Source organism: Meleagris gallopavo, chromosome 19 (assembly GCF_905368555.1).
Source record: "Meleagris gallopavo chromosome 19, MGAL_WU_HG_1.1, whole genome shotgun sequence".
In the NCBI taxonomy this organism is placed as follows: domain Eukaryota; kingdom Metazoa; phylum Chordata; class Aves; order Galliformes; family Phasianidae; genus Meleagris; species Meleagris gallopavo.
The window spans coordinates 9396311-9421850 of NC_139422.1; the positions used below are offsets into that span (position 1 = coordinate 9396311).

Genomic DNA, 25540 nt, shown 5'->3' on the forward strand with positions numbered 1-25540 from the left:
ATAGGAACAAACTGTTCTTATTCCTGAATTTGGAAATCGTTTGGGTTAACTATATGGGAAGACATCTTTTGTGTGAACAGATGGGCTATGTGACATCTGGTAAATTTGTCTGCTTAAGAGTTTACTTAGAGTGTTTCAATGTTTTTCTTTAAGTGCGGAAGCTTCTCCTGCTGAATGCTGTCAGCATGCTAAAATCTTGGAGGATACGCAGTTTGTGGATGGATATAAGCAGTTGGGATTTCAGGAGACTGCTTATGGAGAGTTCCTAAACAGATTGAGAGAGAACCCTAGGCTTATCGCGTCCTGTCTGGTTGCTGGAGAGAAGCTCAACCAGGACAACACCCAGAGTGTCATTCACACAGTCTTTACCTCCATTTATGGCAACTGCATCATGCAGGAGGATGAGAGCTACCTCCTGCAGGTCCTTCGTTACTTGATCGAATTTGAACTTAAGGAAAGTGACAACCCTAGGCGGCTGTTGAGACGAGGCACTTGTGCGTTCAGCATCTTATTCAAACTTTTCTCTGAAGGACTTTTTTCTGCGAAACTCTTTCTTACTGCAACTTTACATGAGCCAATCATGCAGCTTCTGGTTGAAGATGAAGATCATCTGGAAACTGATCCAAACAAATTAATTGAGAGATTCTCTCCAGTCCAACAGGAAAAGTTGTTTGGAGAGAAAGGCACAGAAAAATTTAAGCAAAGAGTCCAAGAAATGGTTGACTCCAATGAGGCGAAGCTGGTGACCCTGGTGAACAAGTTCATTGGCTATCTGAAACAAAATACGTACTGTTTTCCACATAGCTTGCGATGGATCGTGTCACAAATGTACAAAACGCTCTCGTGTGTAGACAGACTGGAGGTTGGGGAGGTCAGAGCAATGTGCACAGATCTCCTTCTAGCATGTTTCATCTGTCCTGCAATTGTTAATCCAGAGCAGTATGGGATAATTTCTGATGCACCTATAAATGAAGTGGCGAGATTTAATCTGATGCAGGTATGACTCATTTAGAACTCATCTAAAAAAGACATGGAGAGAAATGTTCTTGGTGTTTTTTTTTCTGCTGCAACAGGTGGTATCATTAAAAGATAGAGCATTGTTCATCCTATAGATGAGACAAATGCTAATATAATGCTTGTGTCATCATTGCTCAGGAGGCGTGTTTTAAAGTTAATGTGCCTGTTTGCATGAAATACTGACTTGAAAAGCACTGTAGAATGCATTCCTTTCTCTCTTACAAAAGGGGCAAATATACTTTATGAGAGCTATTCAGAGGAGTGGAAGCTGCAGTTATATTTATGCTTTAAGATGAATTCTGTAGTGTTTGTAAAGTAACATTGTATTATGTCAGGTATTTGACAAAAAATGTCAGGCAGCAGTTTGTCTGCTGGTAGCAGCCTCCTGTTTTATTAGACCTTAAGGCATTCCTCAGCCCTCGTGAGGAATACTTGTGTAAATCTCAAGCAATTTGTTGACAGAATATAGAACTGTTGCCTGATGACATTAGGCATCATTACATTTAGTGGAGGATATTCCCCACAGATATAACAGCCTGCTTTTGAATGTCTGTGAACTGGACAGTAAGTGATTCCCACAGAAAATTACTGTGGTGAATTTTACTTGCTGCACTTTACTAACAGGGCCTTGCAGTATTTTTCAGAGATACATAAGCAATCTTGTCCAGTGTTGCTGCCTGCAGGTTGTAACAGAGCTTGCAATTGGCAACTCTTTAAAGCTGAGAGTGGTTTGCAGTTGGTGATTAATAAGGATTATTTTCTCTGGCCTGGAGTTGGCTCTCTTCCTACTTTTTTTCCTCCAGCTTTCACTTAATGAAGTATATACAGCCATTCAGAATGTCCAGATTTGAGATGTGAGAACTGAGAGTTGAATCTAGGTTACGTTGTGAAAACAAATATGCTTTGTTCCTGGGAGGGAATTATGGACACACATAGAAAATCTGCATGCGCAGTGTACTACTTAAATACCACAACTACTTTTGGTTTTTATTATTTGTGAAATGGAGGAGTTGTCTTAATTGATTGTTATGGCAGAGTTCATCTTGATGTTGTTTTGAAATGCTTATTCCTCATAGTTCATCTCTTTCCAGGTTGGGAGACTTCTGCAGCAGTTGGCAATGACAGGTTCTGAAGAGGGAGATCCACGTATGAAGAGCAACCTTGCTAAATTCGACAAAGTAAGAGTCTGAACTAAAAGGAGCTGGGACTCCTGGGTGTGCTTCATCCTTCTGCAGCTTCTTTGTTCAGACATTGCAAACGACTTGCTAAGCAGTTGATTTATGTGTTACATGTACTGAAAAGCAGATTAAATCCTACACAGAGCTGGGAACAAAATCTTGAGTACTAAATTCAAGGTTCAGGGATTCTCAATTCTACTCTGGCATAATGCTGCTTTTTAAAAGGAAATGTAGAAAAGACATTAAGGCAAGTTCAAGTGGAAACTCTGAATTGCTGTCTGTGTTTTTCTTCTGAACCTAAAGAAAAAACTTGGATCTGCAGACAACTTCTGTGCAAAATCTAGCATTGGAAAAAGTAATTTGGTAGCACAAGGAAATTCTGTTCCTTTCTTGCTTTTTTTGTTCTCCTTTTCCGCTGTTATTGTCAGTCCTCCATAGCAATTCCGCAGTTACTTCATAAGAACAGTGGAACGAAGGGGTTTTGGTTTACTGCTGCATATTTAAAAAAAAAAAAGTTGATCTGTTTATGTAACTTGAAGATTTTTGCTAATTACAATTATTGTGTGTCATTGGTACGAACTTACACATTTATTATACAAGTAACAGGTTAGAAAGTGATGCTGCATGGTGCCTCTTTGTTTCACTTCTAGTCTGTGCTCAGCACATTTTTTTTTAGGACAGATTGTTTGCCATAAGCAGTGTAACTCCTATTGAAAATCTGAACACTGCAATGAAACACTTAAGTGAGTTATCATTTTTGAATACGGGAAAGATCAGAAGTACTAAAACTAACTGCAGGCTTTCCTTACCTTACTTTCAGTGGTTTTAATGATGCATGGTATTTTATCCTGAAATCTTAAGAATAGGAAGCAAAGCTTGGATTACTATGTAAAATATTTAGCTCTTGTGTTAGTGAACTGAAGTTCTTTTTAATCTCTGGTAAATGGTCTTTGTTTCCAAACTTCTTCCCTTGTAGAGCTGTGTTGCAGCTTTCCTGGATGTCGTTATTGATGGCCGTGCAGTTGAAACTCCTCCCATGTCTTCTGTCAACCTTCTGGAGGGGCTGAGTAGAACAGTGGTTTACATGACATACAGCCAGCTAACTACTCTGGTAATCTCTTGAGCTTTTAAATAGAAGTAAAATAAACTTGCCCCATATGTTTACAGGCAGTTGATAAACAGGGCTGATAACTTACGCTGCAACTCTTAACACAAATTCTAAATTTGTAGGTTGGTTTCATGCGAAATGTAATGTTGAGTGATCAACTTAAGGAAGATCGGATGGCTTTGGAAAACTTGCTAGCAAACTTACCCCAGAACAAACCAGGGAAAAGTAGCAGCCTTGAAATGACGCCGTATAACACCCCCCAGCTCTCTCCTGCAACTACTCCAGCTAACAAAAAAAATCGATTACCGATAGGTAAGGACAGTAAATGGTCTTGTATGCTTTTTGATACCCAATGCATTTTTCTTTACTATTTTTTCAGTGCTCTTTATAGGCGTTCTCTTTAGCTGCACCTTCAGTTCTACTTTTCATGTGCAGGTGGTGAAGTATTTTCTTTTGCATAGACAGGCTAGTAGCACTTTCTGATCCAAGCACAGTGTTCTCCACTCTGGAGAACAACAGCTGATGTTGCTGTTGTTCAGGATAGTGCAAAGGGTAATAATGGGAAAATTTGAAGATGGGAAGTTTGCTGAGGAAAGTGGTAAATGGAAGCTCTAACACTTCGTTAGTGGGACAGAGTAAAATTAAAATGATTGAGTCTTAGAAGGGAGCTGATGTGAAGAAGGAGTAGAACTTTCAGAGAGTGCGTTAAGAAGAGACGGTCTCTTTTCTTCTCCGTTATCTGCCTGATCTAATTGTGGTAGTATACTGTAATGCAATTTTAGGTTGTTGGTCTTTTTCCCCTCTCTCTTTCACTAGCATTTCTGAGTCTTGAACTTTTCCATTTTGGTAATGTTTTCTGTTAAAATAGGAATGGTGCTCTTCTCTGGTGTATATTAACGTAGGCATGACCACATGGGATGTTTTTGTTCATTTGAGAGATTTGGTATTAGTTTGTAGTGGGTTCCAACTATGTGGAGCCAGTTAAGAGACACAGGAACCCAAACCTCCAAACAAACCTATCCCATGTTGTTTTTACTCTGCATCTGAATAGCTCTGCTCTTAAATCTATGAAGTATTGGCACAATAGCATTTATTTTATATCATAAAATAGTGTCGTTGCTCAAAATTTTGATTTCTTTTGTTTCATTTTAATGCTTTCGAAATCCAGGACAGCAATTGGCAGCCATTACTGCCTGGGATACCTCTGCTACCAATCTTTCAGCTCATATAACTCTAGTAACCCCTTTTGGTGGGTAATGCCTTCCTTCCATTCTTTTCTGTGAAACTTTTATTTGTTACACGATCGTGATACCTCAGCATGCCTTTGGTTCACTCTGGCATTCTGTTACTTTTTCAGATTTCTTCATTGATTTCTATATGAGGTTCATTTTGTATGTAAATGTAGTTTTTAAAAAACAGCAAACCTTAGGTGTGTTTGTGTGATAAAATCAAAGCTTGGCCTGTTAGTTCTGCACACTCATCTTGTTTTTCCTAGATGAAATAAAGAAATGGTTGGTGTCCTGCTACCATACTTAGCAGCCTTGATTCCACGCGGGCGTTTTTCCTTTCTCAGTGCCAAACAGGGGAAATGAGGCTACTTGAAAAGGCTGATCAGGAGCTACAAAACAGTCCAACACCTGATGTTGAATCTTTGCATCTGTGTTTCAGACAACTGCTTGAGTCACTTTTCTCTGCTTCTTAGGAGAAAAATTTCTCAACAAATTACAGTTTTAAGCTATAGGAACCTTGTCCTTTTCTGTTGGTCACAGACTTCTTAATGTTCTCCGTTAACTTACTAAGAGTCTTTTTCTGATTGGAATGCACAATTTGACAAATGCAGAATCTGTTTTTAAAGAGAGCTGTTTGTTTTGGGTACTTTGTCAACTTTCCCCCCGTTTGTTTAGACCAGTGGCAGACTGTTGTGAGATTATGTGGTTTTTCTAGGTTCTGTGGGCGTGTATGACTACCAGTTATACTTGAGGTCCCCTCCAGTTACATGGATGGGATAGTCTTTTTAACAGAATGAGTGCAGATGACTTATTCCCACCTCCAATTACAGCTGCTAAACAGCTCTTCTGTGGCTACTGTGGTAAATCTACTGCTACTACTTGGTTTTATTTTGTATTCTCATGTCAGAAGATTGGGCCAATTGAAGTTACTGGAATTGGTGCAGATCTTTGGTGTAGAAATGTGTGGGCAAGCAGGATGTAACGTACCTTGTTTCTCTAAGCCATTCTGTCAAAGATTGCTTTCTCACACATCAGTACTCGCTTTCTAGAGACTAGCTCCTTCTCTCAAATTCTAGTAAGGCTCTGCATTTTATAAGTTTGTTAGCATGCATGTTACCAACTGAAAACATTACAGTTCTGTATTTTCATTTTATTGTCTTTTTTTTTTTTTCCTCCCTAAACAAGGAAAAGTTTTCTAATGTTGATATTTCAAAATACTTTCGTAGCAACTCGTAGCAGAAGTAGGTCAAATATTCTCATGGATCAGCATGGGGATCACGAAGGGTCCTCCCAGGAGACCATCCCAGAAGTTCAGCCGGAAGAAGTGCTGGTGATTTCTTTGGGAGCAGGTCCACAGATTACTCCAGGAATGATGTCAGAAAATGAGGTATGCAACATCATCAAAGCTCAGGTATTTTGAAAAACACAGCCTCTGTGTTCTTTAGTAGCAGGACAGTGAACCTGTCGCACTTGAGTTTGGGCAATAAATCCAGGACAGGAGTTAAAGTACTCACTTTGTTTTGTTTGTTTGCCTTACTGAACTTGGGTGTTGTAGCTGTCAATCCTCCCTGTGTTTAGAAGTTATTTTCCAACAACTTCATACATCTGCAAGGTCTGAAAGTCAGTATATTAACACAGGAAAAATGCAGCTGGCAGATTTATCAAGAGGCTTTGTCGTCTAACATGCTTAAGAGCAAACCAGGCCTGCATAAATTAATTCCATTACCTCCCCATGTGCTTTGTCCTCTGCCTCGAGTGGCATATGTGAATGACAGCACTGGAATGCTGATCCCAAAGTTTTTGGCAACGCAGACTTGCGTCATAGCAGCCAGGCTTCTGGTGAGGCAGAGCTGTGGCCATGCTGCTGTGAGCTCCCACAGAGTGCCTCTGAGGACAGGGCTGCTCGTACAGCCTCCTCCTTCAGCAGGCATGGAACAGCACTCTGCTTTCATCTTTACCATCTTGCCTGATAGGTTGGACTATTTCCTCTTGCAGCCTTGTGTAACCGTGAGTTTACATGTTAGGCTAGACGGCCGGGGCGAGGAGGGAGCTACTGGGTCTGTTAGCAGGATTTGCCTTGTGTTCACATATTGGTTACCTTGTGTTTTTTCCAGGCTCTTTGGAGGTAACTTTATTTTTTTCAAATGGAATGTTACAAAATTGATTGTACCATCAGCATCTAGGAAAAAAAAGAATGTGTGCAAAAATGTATGCAATGTTTTGTTTACTGTGTAATTATCAGGAAAGAAATAGATTAATTTAAGGAAGCATTGTTTCATTCCCCCACTCCCCAGGTCTTAAATATGCAGCTTGCAGATGGCGGACAAGGAGATGTCCCTGTTGATGAAAACAAGCTCCATGGTAAACCTGATAAAACCTTGCGCTTTTCACTCTGCAGTGATAATCTGGAAGGAATATCTGAAGGTGAAGGGTTACTTAAGTCTTGAAGAAGTTTTGTCCCCTTTTTTTCTTTTAACTGTGAAAGGAACTTCTGTTAAACATAGCATGTCATCTCTGCTATTTTAAAGATCATGCTGTGTTACCCTAAGATTATTTCTTTTCTGTTAGTCCTTTGGAGAAAAAGGTTAGGAACTGAATTTTGACCTGTAAAGACATAACTTAGTCTAAGAATTATGGCAAAAAGAAGCGTATTTAAAAAATGAAAGCAGAGGGATTTTTTAAAAAAATGAACTATTTATATTAAGGTAAACTGACTTATCTCGAAAATTAGAGTTCTCAGACTTTTTCATGATCTTTTAATTAACTATTACATATCTCTGAGTCCAGAGTGGTTTCTGGACTCAGATATGAGACAAAACAAAGCAGGGTTTATCTGTAGTATTGAAGTTTGTACAAATTCTGCAGTGGGCATTATTTTGTATAACTTCTGTCACGTAGTTTTTACTCTTCTCAAAATAAGCAAGCAAGCTAATGAATAATTAAATGTGTTAATATCAATGTCTTTACTTACTTTTAGTCAAGTATGGTAATGGTGAGATTCTAGCCTTCTCTGGTAATGTATTTTTAGGTTATTATAATCATATGGTCCTCTATGCATGTAAAGTGCAAATCACAGTGCAGGTTAAGTATATATAAGGTAGACATTAAGAGCAGAGAAACAGTTTCAGTTTGATATTCTATATTGGGATTACTACTTAATTTCTCTTCGTTTTTTTTGTTAATTGTCTCCTGGATTGTTAATCCTGTATATTTAAGAACTGGTTTTCAAATCAGATTTAGATTTACAATAAATTATTTTTTTCACAGGTCCTTCAAATCGCTCCAACTCAGTATCATCTTTGGATTTGGAAGGGGAGTCTGTATCAGAGCTTGGTGCAGGTCCCTCTGGGAGCAATGGTGTTGAAGCTCTGCAGCTGCTGGAGCATGAACAAGGCAAGTGCAAGTTCTCTGGAGCAAGTTCCTGTGGTGCTGTGGGTGGGAAAGACAAAGTTCTGTGGAAAAAGATTGAGAAATACCTAGTTTGGGACAAAAATAAGTAAATGCTCACCTTGTCCAATCAGTTTCGTATTTATTTTTATTTGGATTTTTTTTTTGTTGCTGCTGTTTTGTTTTCCTCTAGAAGTATTTCTTGTAGTTCATAGGAAAAGAAGAATGTATGGTATTTTGAGACTTAAGTCCTTTATAGGAAAGTGCATTTAAAGTTTTGCTTGATACTTAACTTTCCCTTCAAAGGAATGGGGGGGGGGGTCTGGATTGGAGTAGTCTTAGAGCATCTGGCTAGCTTATTTTTAGCACGTGTTTGTCAAACACTGGGATGGGTTGTTCAGAGGGGTTTTGGAGTCTCCAGCTCCATTTTCAAAATGTGATTTTCAAAATATGACTGAATATGGCCTTGAGCCAACCTGTAATTAAACATGTTTTGAGTAGAGGGGTTTGGACTTCAGTTGCCCCTTCCAGCCTCAGCAATTCTGTGAGAAGTTCTTTTTATAGGAATTGTCTAGAGTTTCCTTATGGCATGTTAGTTTTATCTATGTTTTATCTATTTGTTAATGGGTTTATGTCACCAAATATAGTCCAAGATTTTTCTTAGCTTCAAATACACTTCAGTACTTCTAGGCACCATCTCTTGTATAGGAGTATTTTACAAGTGTTACTTTAAATGCTGTCTTATCTGACAGAGTCAGTTTGTGGGTTTTTTTTTTTCCCTTTAATGTACTCCTATAAATTTTCAATTGGAAGTAGTTGGAGGGGCCTCTTAAAAAAAAAAAAAAAAAAAAAAAAACAAAAACAAAAACAAAAACTCAGTACTTCTTATTTTCATATAGCCACAACTCAGGATAATCTTGATGACAAGCTCCGTAAATTTGAAATCCGTGATATGATGGGGTTGACTGATGACAGAGATATATCAGAAACTGTGAGTGAAACTTGGAGTACAGATGTCTTGGGCAGTGACTTTGATCCAAATATTGATGAAGATCGTTTACAAGAAATTGCAGGTAACTCAGTTCTGCACCTGCTATGTTAAAATGTTCCATGCTTGCTGTAAAATGGTCAAGTTGCAAAGCTCTTCTCATCTCTTTCTGAATAAGTGTATGCATTCATTAAAGAAAATCTTTTCTATTGGAAGATTTTGCACATGACCTATGTAGCATCTGGTCACTCATTTCTGTATTTACAATATTCTTTCTTTATTACCTTAAGGACACTTAAAATGTCTTATTTTTCTCTTGCATTGAATCTGTCTTCAGGAAGGATATATGCCACTATGCATTTCTGCTTTACTTTTGCAGGTGCAGCTGCAGAGAACATGCTAGGCAGCTTGCTGTGTTTACCAGGTTCAGGATCTGTGTTGCTTGATCCTTGCACAGGTTCAACCATCTCAGAAACCACAAGTGAGGCCTGGAGTGTGGAAGTATTACCAAGCGACTCAGGTCAGAATTGTGTAATTTGTGTTTATTTCTTTAGTGTGAACCAGAGGTGTATAATTCAAAGCAGCACCTTCTGTCTCAGATTCCTCAAGAAGCTATTGTCCTGATGTCCTGACATTCAACAACGTTGCCTTAATATTTGTGAATGCTTTTAGTATTAGAAGGATGAAGTATTGCTAGGCAGAGAGCCTTTTACTTACAAAGTTCTTAAGCTCTAAAAAAAGAGAGAAAAGGGGTTGCAAAGTAAAATTCTGTTTGCTTTCTTTTCCAGTGATGCTAAGTAGTGCTATCTTTGATCACAATTCATTTTAGTTAAGTTGTATACCATTGTCTCTAAGCAATACAGTATTTAAGTAAAAACTTGCTAAATGCTTATGTGGTTGGGGCATCACTATCTTGCTGAATTGGTTCAGTTAGCTTAAAACTTAGTATGTTAAATCAAACTCCCCCTCTCTCCCTTCTGTGGGTGAGTTTTAAGGGAGCCCAGCATTGAGTAATGATACTTTTTTCTCTCTTCTGTGTTGTCTCCATTTGTAGAAGCCCCAGATCTAAAACAGGAGGAAAGGCTGCAAGAACTGGAAAGCTGTTCTGGGCTGGGTAGCACATCAGATGACACAGATGTAAGGGAGGTCAGTTCTCGACCCAGTACACCAGGCCTCAGTGTTGTATCAGGTGGGTTTAATTGTCTAACATCACTATATTAGAATACAATCAGCATCTATTTTGCTGCCCTTGCTTTAATTGAATGAGAAAAATTAGTTATAACTCTTCATCCTCATTCATGAATTTTCAAAGCAGTAGATCTTATGAAAGAAATAAAAAAGTGCATCAAGTAATCTGTGCTACAGTAGCAGTGGTTAGCAGTGGAGTGTTGATTTGGACTTTCTTGTGTTTTGTTTATTATGATGACTTCAAGTAAATCAGCACATATATATATTTCAGCTCCCAGTTTTCCACAAAGTATTTATCAGAATGAAGCATCTTTCTAATGCCAATTTTCAGTGTATTCATAGCTATGTTAAAACTATTGAAGACATAAAGCAGAAATAATGAAGACTTATTTTGGGAATATAGAAATTCCGAATGTCTCTAATACTCCTGTGAGTTAGGACTTGATTATTACTGTGCTCACCAAACATTTTAGGAGCTTCAGGATTTTGCCTCCTTTTGTCTGAAAGAGTACTAAAGGTGCTTTTTTTTTTGTTTGTTTTTTGTTGTTACGTGGAAGGTATTAGTGCAACATCTGAAGATATTCCTAATAAGATTGAGGATCTCAGGTCTGAATGTAGCTCTGACTTTGGGGGAAAAGATTCTGTGACAAGTCCTGACATGGATGAAACAGCCCATGGTAAGTAAGATACCTGTAAATGGGTTCTCACAACATTAGTTAAAATTACAAGTTTAAAATCCTTAGATTTTAGTTCTTAGTAGGAGTGCAGTAGAAGCACTGAAAATGAAAGAAAAATTCCTCAATTTTTCCTGTTTCAAAGCTTTGCTGACCACGAAGCTGAATGTTTTCCTGATTTGTTAGCACTGTTTCTTTGACAAAGGGGCCAGTATTCTGTAGAACTAGAGACTGGTCTTTCAATTTAAGATCACCTTTTGCTAATTCTGTTTATTTACACTGACTGTAATCCCTCTTGCTCATTGGGATTGGTCTATTTTTCCAGTGTTCCCTATGTGTAGGTAGTTCTTTGCACAGTGCTAACTTTTGTTTGTCTGTATTTCAGGAGCCAGTCAGTTGACATCTCCTCCTTCTCAGACAGATTCTTTACTTGCACTGTTTGATCCTTTGTCATCGAATGAGGGTAAGCCGGAAAGAAAAGGCCGAAAATTGGCATTCAGTACTTCTGTGCTAGTATCAACTTATTTCAGTGAATGTTAAAAATGTGTGTGGCTTCCTTTATGTTTATTACCTCAGGTGTGTCAGCTGTTGTACGGCCTAAAGTACATTATGCAAGACCATCTCACCCACCACCAGATCCACCAATTTTGGAAGGAGCTGTGGGAGGTAATGAGGCTCGATTACCAAACTTTGGGTCTCATACTTTAATTCCAACTGATTTAGAAGCGTTCAAGCAGAGGCACTCTTATCCAGAAAGGCTGGTCCGCAGCAGGAGTTCAGATATAGTGTCATCAGTTCGGAGACCTATGAGTGATCCTGGGTGGAACAGACGTCCTGGTAATGAGGAGAGGGAGCTTCCAATGCCAGCCACGGGGACAGCTGTTCTGATGGCTACATCGCAGTCATCGTCTTCATCTCCCAGTAAGGACTCCTCTAGGGGAGAGGTGAGGCTCCTATTTATCACTTGGTGTTTTTTTTTTTTCCCTAGTCTGCCAAATATAATTATTTTTCTCATACCAAAGAAAAATGGTACTAAATGTGTTTAACCAAGGAATTACAACACACTTCTGCATTCTTTTTTAAAATAGTCTTTTACGAGTGAAAACTGCAGCTGTTCAGAGTGATTTAAATATGCCTGGTTCCTCTTAAATTTACTGGAAAAGCTCCATGTGACTTAGTGGGATTTCAGAAATAGTTTGGTTGTATTTGTTAAAATTTAAAATGCTGTAGATCCTAAGAAACAATTTTTTAAAATATCTAAATTTCTTCATAGTTTTGGCTTTTCATACTTAAGCTTCTCTTTTCAGGAGGGATGTTTCTAACTTAGTCTGCTCTGGCTTTCTGTGTTCTGCTGTAGTTCTGTTTGTTTTTTTGTTGGTTTTTTTTTTTTTTTTTTCAGTTGATAAAGTAGAACCTGTAAATGTCAAGGAGAAATCCTGTCTTTACATGTGATATGGTGCATATTGAAATATAAATTCCATTCTTCCACAGATTGATGAGCGTAAAGACAGCGATGATGAGAAGTCTGACAGAAACAAGCCATGGTGGAGAAAACGCTTTGTGTCTGCAATGCCCAAAGGTAGGATCTTGTCTGTCTTGTTTGGGTACCTTAGAGCATGCTGCCTTTTTTGTATCTTCACTGACTTCACTAGAAAATGCTTACTGTTTCACTTTGAGCAACTTATCAGACTGACATCGTGTTGGTACACGGTAGTAGCTGTCCTCTTAAAACGTTTCTTCAGTCTGGCCATTATCTCAGCATAGACCCTGATAAGTTACCACGTATTTTTCAGCTCCAATTCCATTTAGAAAGAAAGAAAAGCAGGAAAAAGACAAAGATGATATGGTACCTGACAGATACTCAACACTACAAGGTATGTGGATAATATTATCATAGTAATTTTCTCTCATAACATGCCCTGTAGATTTCCAGAGTGCCCATTAGGTGTCTATTTACAGAAAGGTATGGGTTGTTGTATTTTAATATTCACAACTAGCTGTCTGAATAAGAAAGTGAACGATGACTGTTGCCTTGAAGTCTGCTTTTAAATTGTCATTCTTCAGTCAATATCAATTGTACTGGAATCTTGACTCAGGTCTTCACTTATTTATTTTTTAGAATGTTCGTTAAAAAGCTTATGTCCTTATTACAGCTGAGCTGTAAATAGCCGCAGACACATTCCTATGGTAATTCCTGAAGTGCTAAATTAAACTTGATTTGGACCTGGGTATTCAGTTTTCTGTTTCCATAGTCATTTCTAGAGGCCTTCAAATATACAAGAATCACTTGTGTATATGATATAAAGATGCTAACAATCTGATTTTATTTGCTCACTTTTTATAGTGCCTTCTTTTCCTCCTGCTTTTGCTTTGGACTTTATATTTGAACTGTAGTTACACAGAACACAAGTAGCTATTTGTTATGGCTAGAGTCTGAATGCATGGGTGTACATTTTTTTGTATTTTGCTTTCAGTTGGCATAACTCAAGGTTTACTCCTTTTGTTTATAATGACTTTTCCAGATGATCCAAGCCCGAGGCTCAGTGCTCAGGCTCAAGCTGCAGAAGATATTCTGGACAAATACAGGAATGCAATTAAGCGAACCAGTCCTAGTGAAGGAGCTTTAGTAAACTATGACAGTGGAGGTGAGAACCTCATGTTTATAGTCCTTACCAACATAGTTTCTCCCTCTTAAAGATTAAAAAAAAAAACAAAAAACAAAAAACGAAACACTTCAGTGTTCTAGACAAACGTAGTGCTAACAGTGTAATAACGTCAGCTATAAAACAAATGTTTTCTCATGCAACCTGTGGTGTAGTTCCTCTGAGACTGGGAATGAAATCCATGTTCCCAGAAGGGGTCATCTGTGTTGCCATTGAGGTGGTGACTTGTTACATCTCATACCAGTTTGCTTTTTTTAAAATGGAAACTGAAGAAGCATATTGCCTTAAAAACTGATGCAGTTTCTTCTTAGGGACTTGCAGATGGCGTATTTTAATATGACCTTTCAACTTAGACAAATTACTTACTTACTGTCTCTATTTTTCCTCTTATACTAACAAGAACAGAAGATATTAGTCTAGGTTCTTCTGACTCCACGAGTGTCACTTTTCCTTTCCATAGAGACTACAGGGGACGGTGAGAGTGTCCACGACTCTCCACGTGATGAGGCTTTGCAAAACATGTCTGCAGATGATCTCCCAGACTCTGCAAGCCAAGTAGCTCAGCCACAAAGTTCTGCTTTCTCCTATAGGTAAATACACTTTCAAATTTAGTCTTACCCACAAAGAAGATTTGAAAGCTGAAGCCATGTGATCAGTTCCCCACAAAAAAATATTAATGTGAATAATAATGTCCTCCTTAATTGTAAACTTCTGTGTGTTTTCAGTTTTAAGCATCTCAAACTGTTGTTTTTCCAGTGAGGTGTGAAGGGGATAGGAGAACAATGTTTAGGAAAATTTCTGTGAAACTGGTCTAGGTAGTATATCTAAAGAAGTGATGCTCTTCCATCTTGACAGCATTGATATGTTCAAATTATGTTACATAATGTTTAATCAGTATTTTAAAAAGAAAAAGAAAAAAATGAGGATTGCTTAATGAAGAAACAGTCTTCACAGCAGCCTTGTTAAGGAAATGTTTTTCTCTTTAAGGGATGCAAAGAAGAAATTGAGGTTGGCTCTCTGTTCAGCAGATTCTGTTGCCTTTCCAATGTTGACACATTCAACGAGGAATGGTTTACCAGATCACACAGATCCTGAAGGTAAGCTTTCTTTATACATGCAGAAGTTTTGTATTGTATGCATCTGCTCTTTTCTGTTGTCTACTAAATCTGGTTCTCAAAATACATGTACTGTTGGGAAGTACCTACAGTAGCAAGATAGTGGCTTGAATGACTTGCTGATTCTTCCCTCTTACTTAATTTGTGTGTCTTGTTTGCATTCCTCCACTATAGGTTTATTTGCAGATAGGTGAATCTATCTCCTTATCTACTCCTCTTTACGTTTCAGAGTAGTTCTCAATACTAGATAAAGTAATGATAGAAAAACGTATTCCTTGATATCTGAAAGATTCAGAGACTTAATAAATGAACACTTATTGCTTTTATGCAGAAGTTTTTGTTTAAACTGTTGCATGTGTGTTTCCCATATTGAAGAACATTTTTCTGTTTTGATTGTGCCTATGTTTCATTTCCTTAATAATTTTCCTTATTCTATGTTAGATAATGAAATTGTGTGCTTCTTGAAAGTTCAACTAGCTGAAGCTATTAATCTTCAAGACAAGAACTTGATGGCCCAGCTGCAAGAAACAATGCGATGTGTAAGCCGCTTTGATAACAGGACCTGTCGGAAGCTGCTAGCCTCTATTGCAGAGGATTATAGGTAGTTTATTCTGTATCTTATTAATGGGTTTCTGAATGCATACATTTGTTCACTAGCAGATTAGAAAGATCCTTTATTTAAACTGTACCTTACCAAGTAAGTTTATTACATTTCTACTTTTCCACAAAATGATGAAGTTGTGTCCTCTTTTGTCCTCTTTCTGGGAATGACTTGTATTAAATAGTAAGAAACTTGAATTAAATCAGCTTGTGGCTAATATCCAGCTCCACACCCAAAGAGATGCAGTTCAGAATTTGCTTTAGTCTTGCATTCCGCAGTGCTGCAAGGCCAGTGAAGTCTGTGTAAGACTGAACTTCCTAATTCAGGTGTTATCTTTGTTTTAAAAACAACAGGTTGAGGACTCTTCTTGCGTTACAGCTTAGTAGTTTATAAAGCTATTATTTTCTATCTTTTCTGTGAATCTAATGTAGAACATTTCTTTTAGGAAAAGAGCTCCGTATATTGCTTATTTAACTCGATGTCGCCAAGGCCTGCAGACAACACAGGCACACTTGGAAAGGCTATTGCAAAGAGTTCTGCGAGATAAAGAAGTGGCCAACAGATACTTCACTACAGTGTGTGTGAGGTTACTGCTAGAGAGCAAAGAAAAGAAAATCAGGGAGTTTATTCAAGGTAAGATTAATGCAGACTGTGGATTATTTTTGTTTCTACACTTACACTAGCTTGGGTTTCAAAGCACGACTTCCAATCTGAGGAGTAGATTCCTACAATAGTCTTTGATTCAACTCAAATGTACGTATTACTGTGATCTAATGGTGTGTTGGCGTCAGCTGCTTCCATTCTTCATAGGCTAGGAGAAGGAAAGTAATTTGACTTTGCCTGTCCTAAAAGGTTACGCAGAGTCATTATCTAGCATCTGCTCCAAGCATGGATACTTTCAGTTACTTTGGATCAACATACAAATTAAGAAATGATAACTTAAGTTGCAACATTCTGTCGTCAGTACAGATGCTGTGGTTGTACTTTGGAAGATATGCTTACTTTGAATCACATGTGCCAAAGATGCAGAAACGTCGTAGCATAAAGATACTGGCCCAGAAAGACAACTCTCAAAACACAGTTTCTTGAAATAATTTCTGTGTTACATATGCACAAATCTGATGAAGTGGAGATGTAAGAAATTTGGAGTCAGTTCTTACTCTTGGAGCATACAGTGCTATGTATTAAATGTGTCTACATAGGCTGGTCATTAGCAAGAATTTGTATCTACTGACATTAAAGTTCTACTAGTAAGATTCAGTGACCAGGGAAGGAGTTAAGCCCTTTCATTGGGCTAAAGGGTGGCATCTATTTCTGGATGATCTAAAAGAGAAATTGATAACTGTGGCATTCAGGCTGCTGGCAGATGTGAGTGGCAGTTGTCTTCTGGTACAGAATGCTATAAATACGATGCTGATGAGTTGCCAGTGATTTGGTCATGCTGCATTAACTTGGCTGTGCCACTTGTTCTATATTTTGTAGATAAACACTAATGTTGTAACTATACTTATTTAATAAAGGTAGGGCTAAAAAATGGTACACGAGTTTTCTTGATTCTTTTTTTTTTCCCTCTCCTCTAGCATCTGACAGCTTTTCATGCACTGATTCCTACCAACAATTGTTGTAGTGATCATTCTGGGTGTTTTCTCTGTGGGTGGCAAGAACTGATACTACAGAGGAAGTATCAAGTAGAGTATTGTGTGAGGGTATGCTTAACTGACTGCGTTCTACACACTTCTCCTTTAATTCTTGTATTCAGGTGTTCTCACTTGAATTTCCCTGGCGAGGGTGCGGGCAAGACAGAGCCCCGGTGGTGCCAGGCAAAAAGTACAACGTGGATTCTGAGCTCTTCTTTCCAGAAAAGCTTATTGGAAATAATGGTGTGTGTGGTTTTTTTTTTTTTGTTTTTAAACCTTAACTGAATATGTTTTCTTTTTACATTTTTATCAGATTTCCAGAAACTTACGGCAGCAGATGATAAAACAGCCCAAGTTGAAGATTTTCTTCAGTTCTTGTATGGAGCAATGGCTCAGGATGCCATATGGCAGAATGCTAGTGAAGAACAGCTTCAGGATGCACAATTAGCTATAGAGCGCAGTGTGATGAATCGTATTTTCAAACTTGCATTCTACCCTAATCAGGATGGAGATATTTTACGTGACCAGTAAGTCACAGTAGTTCGAAATACCTGGTTGCTCTTTTGCTATTGGTGCAGATGGCTGCTTTTTTGATCTTAATGTGACAGACTTGATTCTCTTAAGGCAGCCGTGCCCTACAAAACTTATGTTTCATTTCAGAATGTCTTGTACAAGAAGCACTGTAGCATCACGCGTGAAGGTTTGTGTTTGCAACAGACCACAAAAGTAGAATAAAGTTGAAAATGTAATGACTTAAGATACAGACTTTCAGTTCTGTGTGCATGCTGAGAGAATGAATAAGATCTGTTTCAGAACTCCTTTCTTCCATTTTCTGTTTTGGTACAGTACTTTCCATCTAGGGTTTCTGTTGTATTTTATTGAACATCTTTTTTTGAATGGTTTACTGACTTCGTAGTTGATTGTATGGGAAAATCCTCTGTGTGGCTGATTGACCTAATGTGTGTTAGCTGAGATCATCGTGATACGCATTCCTGAAGATCTCTCCTGTAGTATACCAAACTAGTGGGATACTCCTGGGGACTACTGGCTGCTGCTTGCTGCTTATTCTTGTTTTTTGTTTGTTATTAGGGTCCTTCATGAGCACATACAGAGGTTATCTAAAGTGGTGACTGCAAACCACAAAGCACTTCAGATTCCTGAGGTAATAACTTCTTTCCTTCACTCCGTACGTTGGAGTTTTTGGGTTTTCATTGTGTTTGTGATGAGGAGAGGATTGTTTTTCTTCACGTTTTGAAACATTACTTTTATAGCCATACAGCTGAAATACCCTGCAGGAAAAACACTGCACCAATACTTTGGCATCATCTACTGATCTTTAAAAATTTTTTTTTTCCTTCTTTGAATTTTACCACTTCTGTCGTGATGGTAAGATTGAAGCAGTAATACTATACTGCAATAAGGTGCAAACTTTCAGATAGTTTCCTTTAGAATACGAGATTTCAACCTTTTATATTTCTAACATGACTTATACACTATGACTGTGGTTTGTAGTTATCAAATCAACTTCCAGAACTAGGCATCATTAGTGGAACCTTGACACATCTATCCATTTGCCTGGTGTTTTCACTTTTCTCAGGGATAAGAAGGTAATTAAATATTAGCAGACTTAAGAAATCTGTGAGCGTCTGAATGCTTGCAGTCTTCTTAGTTCAGTGTTTGAGCTGTGTGACTGAAAATGGTAAACATTCATAAAGCTGCTTATGTATGGAAGACAGACATACAGCCCTACATTGTTTCAAAATAGGGTACTGTAGAAGTCAGGAGGAAGTACAATCTAATTATGTTAATTGCACATACAGTGTTATTTCCGTGTGATTTTTCATGATGATACAGCAGGAAGCCACCTTTGTTCTGTGTGCAATGGAACCATATTGACCCAGAGTTTCTCATTTATCCAGAGCCTTGCTCCTGCCTCTGGTGCCTTGGATCCTCTGTGGTGTTCAGTAGCATCACAGATAGATGAGAACTGTTGGGTTTCTTTCTCCTAGGTGTATCTCCGGGAGGCACCGTGGCCATCTGCACAGTCTGAAATCCGTACAATAAGTGCTTACAAAACCCCCCGCGACAAAGTGCAGTGTATCCTGCGAATGTGCTCAACCATTATGAACCTCCTTAGCCTGGCAAATGAAGATTCAGTACCCGGGGCAGATGATTTTGTTCCTGTTCTGGTCTTTGTTCTCATAAAGGTGAGTTCTTCTGCAAAGATCACAAAGTACAACTAATTCTTTTAACACGCAAGCAAATTTTAGGAAATACGATAGTGCATTTGGGTAACTAGGAGCATGCTAGACTATAAAAGGAGAGCTGATCCAGCAGGCTTAAATAGAAATGTGGTCACAATTAAGATCTTAGAATCCAAGCAAACTTTGCAGTTGGAACCAAGGAAATTGAGGGCCAAGCATTGTTTGGAGGGGTGGTGGTGGTGGTTTTTCATTGTTGATCTTTGGGGTGGTTGTTTTTTTTTTTTTGAGAAGTGTCTGCCAGCACCTATCACTTGTTCATGCTTAATGTTGTTCTTTGACCAACATCCACATTAATGCTGACTTGCTTTTTTTTTTTTTTTTTTTTTTTGAAACATGAGAGTTTGGAGAATGGTATGTGATGTATAAGTATGTGATGTATAAAATGCTAAAATAACAGGTTAATATGCTGAAGTCTGTGATGACTTGATAAGTTCTGCCTCTGATTTCCTTCTTTTCATAGCCTGCCTGTTGTTTTTCTGCATTAGAGAGATGCTCCTTTTGGTCACAGTCCTCCTGAGGGGGGAGGTGAGGGTGCTCAGGATAACCAGTCACTGCCTTACGCTGTATTACATAACCATGTGTTAGGTGTTAGTGAGGACCAGAAATAGAACTGTACTTTTATTCTGCATCTGTAATTCTCTAAGTTTAGTTTTGAAAACAAACTGTAAGCGTCTCTTTCTTCTTTAATCCTCAGGCAAATCCACCTTGCTTGCTGTCCACTGTTCAGTACATAAGTAGTTTCTATGCCAACTGCTTATCTGGAGAAGAGTCCTACTGGTGGATGCAGTTCACAGCAGCAGTTGAATTCATTAAAACTATTGATGATCGCAAGTAACTCAGCACATACATGGGCAGACTGTTAGCAGAAGAGTCTGTAAGAATGTACAACAGCTGTGAAAGCTAAGAAGAGACTTTCATTGTATAATATTGTACAGAATCGAGGCATTTTAAAACACACCTTTACTAATCAAATTAATTTAACAGGTTTTCCTCTTCTCTTTTGGTTGCATTTTTCTCCCCTATAGATACTGGCACTGAACAAGGGACCACAGTTTTCAGGTATTTTGGAATCTCAAAACATACAGAAAAGTCTTTGTGGTTTTTCCACCACCCTTCTTCCTGAATTCTCACTCACGTAAATAATTCACTTCATTTCTAATGGAACACTGAAACAAGAATAATCAGGGCAACCACTTAGCGTACTTTCTAGCTCAGTACACCTTTTATTAATGAAACACCAGCCACACTGAAAGTTTGAAGTAGGTGACATTAGATACCAATTGTATTTCACCTAAATTGAAAATCAGAGAGGACAATGTAAATAGTATATAACTATATTTAATGCATCGCAGTTATCTTTGGACTCATCGTCCTTTGAATAAACAAGCAAAAGCCTCTCTGACCTCTAACAGGTTGTTACGTACTGTGCTTTGGTAAATGAAAGGACTTCCTCAAAAAGGCAAAGGTTAAAAAAGGGCAAATGGAACTATTTATTAAAATGTAATTAAGAGTACTGAAATTTCTGAACTGGAATTTATAATAGGGCTTGTTAGATAGCTGAACACTTTTTGGCTAGGGCATTAGGGCACTATAAGGGTTTGAATATGTAAAGGAGAAAGGGTCTGTAAGTTACAGTAGATAAGCCTAATATAAGAGAGGAGTAATAAAATACCTTACTGTAATATTTTTTTCTGAAATATTGTGTATACTGTACAAACCCCAAACAGAGATCCTTAACAGAACCTTGGGCTGTAATATATATTTTGATTAGTGACATTAAATACATATACCAGGGGTTTCAGTGAATGTTTTTACTAAATGTTCTTCATGTTGTCTGCTATGCAGCAGTGCAAGTTTTACTGTTCATATAAAATATTTTAAAATGTAACACTGTTCTTTATGAAACATATCATGGCATCAGTTCAGGGTGTTTTATAGATTTCCCACCCCACCTTTCCCTTAAACTGACAATTATGAATTCAAAGAAGTTTTTATGCACAATACCATGTGGATTTTTCATGAATGAAACAGTCTGGGTGATGGCCAGTGGTTGTCACGCATAACAAGCAATTGCTGTTCTTTTTTAGCTACAATTACACTGAAAAAGGGCAGTGAGGCCTTTATCTTTTTCATGTCAGTATTATTCTTTGCTCTTCCTGGAGTGTGGAGCGCACTTCTGACAGAAGGGCACGTTCAGATGTGGTGTCTGTGAGTGGTAAAGGAAGGAAAATCTTTCTCATGTTCTTTGCAAAATACTTTTTTTTTTTGGTTTTGTGAATGTGTGCATTCTGATGATAAAAACCTGTACACAAGTAGTATTCCAGAAAACAATTTGGTTAACTGCAATTAGAACAAATTATGCAAACTGTGCTTGCTTTGGCTGTGCTACTTGTCAAGGCATCATTAAAGAAACTTCTTTACTAGGACTCTTCTAATACGTAATTCGGTGTGGCACTTTTGCCAAGCTAATCCTAAGTGAGAGAGAGGAATGGGAACTTTTATTTACAGTCTTTCTGCTCTGAGAGATTTCATTCTGTGGAGGAGCAATACTCGATAGAAATGGAATTCCTCTGATTGCCTTACTGCAGTATTCCAGTTATTTAGCCTTGATGGGTTATTGGTGCTGAACACGTAACTTAATATTGCACTCGGCCCTGAAATAACACTCAGAAGCGAAGCACAAATATGCCCTGGAAGGTATGGCAAGATCATCTCTAAAAGCAATATAAACTTATTTATAGTGAAGTCTCCTTAATATTTGATTATTACTTGGGTATCAGATGTTAAGCCCAATGTATTAAAGTTCCTTTATTCCTGCATTTGGGTTTTAGTTGAGGAGAATATCTGATCCCTAAATTGGTCTTGTTTTGAATTGTACTGGTTTAAAGGATGGCACCAAGACACTAAGCTGGCGATCGCCCTGTGCATCGCTTCCCTTTGCCTGCTGGCAGATGGGGTCTGATCAGCACCATCACGTCGTTCAGATTCGCTTTCCTTGATGGAAGCGGTAAGAACCATTTCCTTTGCAGTCTTTCTTACATTGTGTAGAAAAATACTTAAAAGAACTGGAGTCATTCTAAAAAATTATTTTAAAAACAGTGTTTGTTCTGATGTGCCCCAGATTAGCCGAGAGTCTTCATTGCAAAATTGTGCTCTTTTTCTTAAACAGCTTCGAAAGTTCCTTAGGTCGCATTGCTAGCCGTAGTTAGAGAATTAGGTTTTCCAAAGAATTAAAAACCTTCCTGTAGTATCACATTAATACTTTCCCTGGTGTCCTGTAACGTTTTATTTTAGAATGATGAATTAAATGTGTAGGAAGTGATGTTGTTAGATTTTGGTGTGCAATGGTAAATGTGAAAAGTCAGCGCATAAAGGACCAAAAGTGACGACTGTTGCCAAAAGGTGCCAGCCAACCACGTGCACCCGATTCTGTAAACTTGGTGCTCTCTCTTCAAATGCCTTCAACAACTGAAGGGCGAATGGGACGTTCTGAGGGAAAAGGTATGGGGTCATTGGCAGTAGGTTGTATTCATGGGCTCGAGGGCTGCTTGCTGGCGTCTCCGGAGGAGCTGCCGAGTTAAACGGTGCCATGACTGTCCCTGTTAGTGGTGCTGAGGTGGTGGTTTCATTTTTCGGGAGAAGTGAAAGAAAAGGGCTGGTCCTTTCATCCCTGAGAAATTGCTTTTTTTTTTTTTTTTTTTTTTTTCTCTCTTAAGAATTCTCTTTAAGGCTTTTGTAGCTCCTCTTTAAGGAGAGTTGGAATGGGTATGGCCTATTTGAGTTCAGAGGTTTTCATTTTGAAGACCTGATATGTAACTGCCATAAATTTCAGGAAAAAAAGCCACAATCCTGTTTCCTGTGTTGGGTTTCTGGTGAGCGCAGCGTCGGTTTGTATCGCTGGAAAACGTTAACGTTCTTTAAGCCAAATCGGGGCAGAGGTTTGAGAACTCACTGCTGCTTTCAAACTGCACTGTGTGGAGGAAGGCTGGTGGGGCAGAAAAGGAGCAGCAGGAGAGGGCAGACCTGTTTAGCAGCAAACATTCAAGCAAGTGAAGCATGTGTGTGTGAAATCGAGTGTAACTTATGTGGCCGTGTGCAGCACCGACTGTGCAGCCTCGGGCTGGCAGCAGGACGGAGAGCTGGAGCAGCAGGACGGGGCGGGCAGCTCTGAGCCGGGAACAGCTGGTGCCTTGGTTGAGCCTGTACTACTGGAGAATTAACCTCTGCTGAGTGCGTAGTGTGTGTTCTGTACCTTTTAATTGTGCTTTACCTCTATTTAAAAGCTTTGTACTGCCTCTCCTATTGGAAACTGGTAAAGCCTTTATTCGTCTAAATCGGCGAGCTTGCACAATCTTGTATACAGGAAACCCATCTTGTCTCTAACGTGATTATTCATGTACTATCCTGTAAAAACTGATTAAAAGGAGAGCAGTTGGCCTGGCTGGAGTCCGTGTTTGTGCGCTGTGCCCGTGGGGCTGCGGGGGAACAGGACAGCGCAACGCGCCGGGACCGCGAGCAGCGCACGGCGCTCTGCAGCCGCACCGCTCCACGGAGCCGCGCCGGGAGCTCGGCCTGACGGCCCGTCGGTGGGAGCTCCCTGCAGTCACCGTTCTCTGTGCTGGCGGCGGGCAGGAAACGGCGCCTGAAAGCGCTCTGCCACGCGCGCTCCCTTTCTTAGCTTTGGAAAAATGGCACAATTGAATTATTGAGAGCTCTCGGGCGGAGGGTCGGGAGAACCCCGCGCGTGCCCCGTTACTGGAGCGGGAGGCACCGCACGGGCTCCACGTGCTCGCCGGCCCAGCGCTCCGGACCTCGGCGGGCGGAGGCCGCGTTCGGGCGGAGCTGCCCCCTGGCGGCCGCGCGGGGCGGTGCGGGCCGGCCCGGCTCCACGGGCGGCACGGCGGCGCTCCCCCCGGCCCGGCGCGGCACCCAGAGGCGCAGCTCCGGGAGCGGAGCGGGGTCGGCTCTGCCGCCCGGTGCGGCCGCTGCGCGCGGGGCCGCAGTGAGCGCGGTCCCTGCAGTGTTATTGACCTTGATTCTCTCTCATTTGCATCCGGCATTTTTCATCCTCTGGAATATGGTGTTTGGGGACCTTTCCATCATTAAGTGGATTTACAGCAATTTCCTTATGTGTTTTCTCCAAGGGATTCTGTTATGAGAGGCACATTAAATCTCCATTAATACCTCATTATCCGACTGATAAGATTACCATGATAATGAGGCAGAAATTCTAATTGTTTCACTTCTTATTGTGCCTTTCATTAAATCATATACCTGGAAGTTGCTGTTGGAGTGAGGAGCTGCAGCCCCCAGCTGGGAGCCCGTTCCTGTGTGCGGCTCCCAGACTGCGGCCATGGGGATGTTGGCGTGGGGGGATCCCCGGCCTCCTCCTGCTGCTGCTCGCCCATGGCTACTGGGCTGCACGAGGCCGGTGCCCACCTGGCTGGGTGAGCACTGCGGGGCAGGGTGTGAGGGTGGGCTCACACAGACCCACGGCTGCCAGGCTGCAGGATCTGGGCTCTGGTGATGTTGGCAGCACGCTTCTCTCCGTCAGCGCCCTTCTGCTCCAGTAATTGCAGCGCTCTCCCCAAGGCTCAGGCGAGGGCCCTGGCAATTGTCCTCCATGGGCCCAGCATGCCCTGGGTTCCTGCTCATGTGCCAGGGCCATGGCTTCGTGCTGCTCTTTCCTGAGGGCTTCCAGGTGCAGGGGTGTACAGCGTGTCACAGCCTCCTTTGAGCTGTTACAGCCCATCAGGCCAATGATCCATGAACTAAAAAGTCTCTAAGCAGGAGCAATTATTGTCTATCATGTGTCAAAGGCGCCTGTATTGACCCCGATAGATGGAGCCATTATGGCCTGTTGAGTCAACGATCCATGAACCTCGGTCCCTGGGAGTAGAGGTCCTGCCTCACTGTGCTGGCACGACTTGTCCCAGCACAGCCCATCCCCTGCACGGCCAGACCTAGTGTGTCCTGTCCCCCCAGATGAGCCACGTGCTCAGGGCGCTCAGGTCTTTCCTATGCTTTGCATTGTGTCTAGCTGGTGGATCCTGCCTTGCTGGGTAGTTCCTTTTGCCTCACTGGGAGCCTCAGGCAGGGCCTGGGCCAGGCTGCGGTGGCTGTGGGAACAAGGATGGAGAGATGGAGCCCTGGGCAGGTCTTGGTGCCCCTGCCTGTGTTGCTCATGTCTGGATCTGCAGCAGCAAATAGTGTTATCCCGCACAAGTGGACTTCGTTAGGCTCCTCCCGCACTAACAAGGCGACGTCTCCATAGTAACTGGCGCATTTGGAGGGCAGGAGGCACACGGGAGACAAAGCCTGTGCAGGAGCGGCGGCAGAGCTCACTGAACCCAGCCCAGCAGAGGCGGTGCCTCCCTCGTGGTGCTGCTCCGGCCCTGCTGCGGTCCTGTCAGGAGCTGGGTGTGATGGTGCAGCCCTGGAGCTTGTCGTGGCCACTCGGCAGTGGGAGGACGGCTGTGGCAGGGTGAGGT

General features: G+C 40.4%; 1 protein-coding gene across 9 annotated transcripts in view; it reads left to right on the top strand.

The window, feature by feature from the left end:
• The window catches only part of GAPVD1 (GTPase activating protein and VPS9 domains 1), a 31724-nt gene extending 8229 nt beyond the window's left edge, over positions 1–23495 (top strand). For 7 of the 9 annotated variants that reach the window (XM_085239448.1, XM_085239444.1, XM_085239443.1 and 4 more), the window contains 24 exons: positions 154–997; positions 2109–2195; positions 3172–3306; positions 3426–3615; positions 5759–5919; positions 6827–6956; positions 7800–7925; positions 8819–8992; positions 9287–9427; positions 9962–10096; positions 10653–10772; positions 11155–11232; positions 11346–11713; positions 12261–12348; positions 12563–12643; positions 13292–13414; positions 13893–14022; positions 14420–14529; positions 14989–15148; positions 15594–15781; positions 17099–17312; positions 17875–17947; positions 18795–18992; positions 19744–23495. In XM_085239448.1, coding sequence (XP_085095574.1) covers positions 154–997; positions 2109–2195; positions 3172–3306; positions 3426–3615; positions 5759–5919; positions 6827–6956; positions 7800–7925; positions 8819–8992; positions 9287–9427; positions 9962–10096; positions 10653–10772; positions 11155–11232; positions 11346–11713; positions 12261–12348; positions 12563–12643; positions 13292–13414; positions 13893–14022; positions 14420–14529; positions 14989–15148; positions 15594–15781; positions 17099–17312; positions 17875–17947; positions 18795–18992; positions 19744–19884 — 4195 coding nt within the window. In that variant the 3' untranslated portion in view covers positions 19885–23495. Of the gene's footprint in view, positions 1–153; positions 998–2108; positions 2196–3171; positions 3307–3425; positions 3616–4471; positions 4553–5758; positions 5920–6826; positions 6957–7799; positions 7926–8818; positions 8993–9286; positions 9428–9961; positions 10097–10652; positions 10773–11154; positions 11233–11345; positions 11714–12260; positions 12349–12562; positions 12644–13291; positions 13415–13892; positions 14023–14419; positions 14530–14988; positions 15149–15593; positions 15782–17098; positions 17313–17874; positions 17948–18794; positions 18993–19743 lie in introns of all 9 variants that reach the window. The other 2 variants (XM_085239450.1, XM_085239449.1) reach the window with 2 other exon arrangements.
• The last annotated feature ends 2045 nt before the right edge of the window (positions 23496–25540 follow it).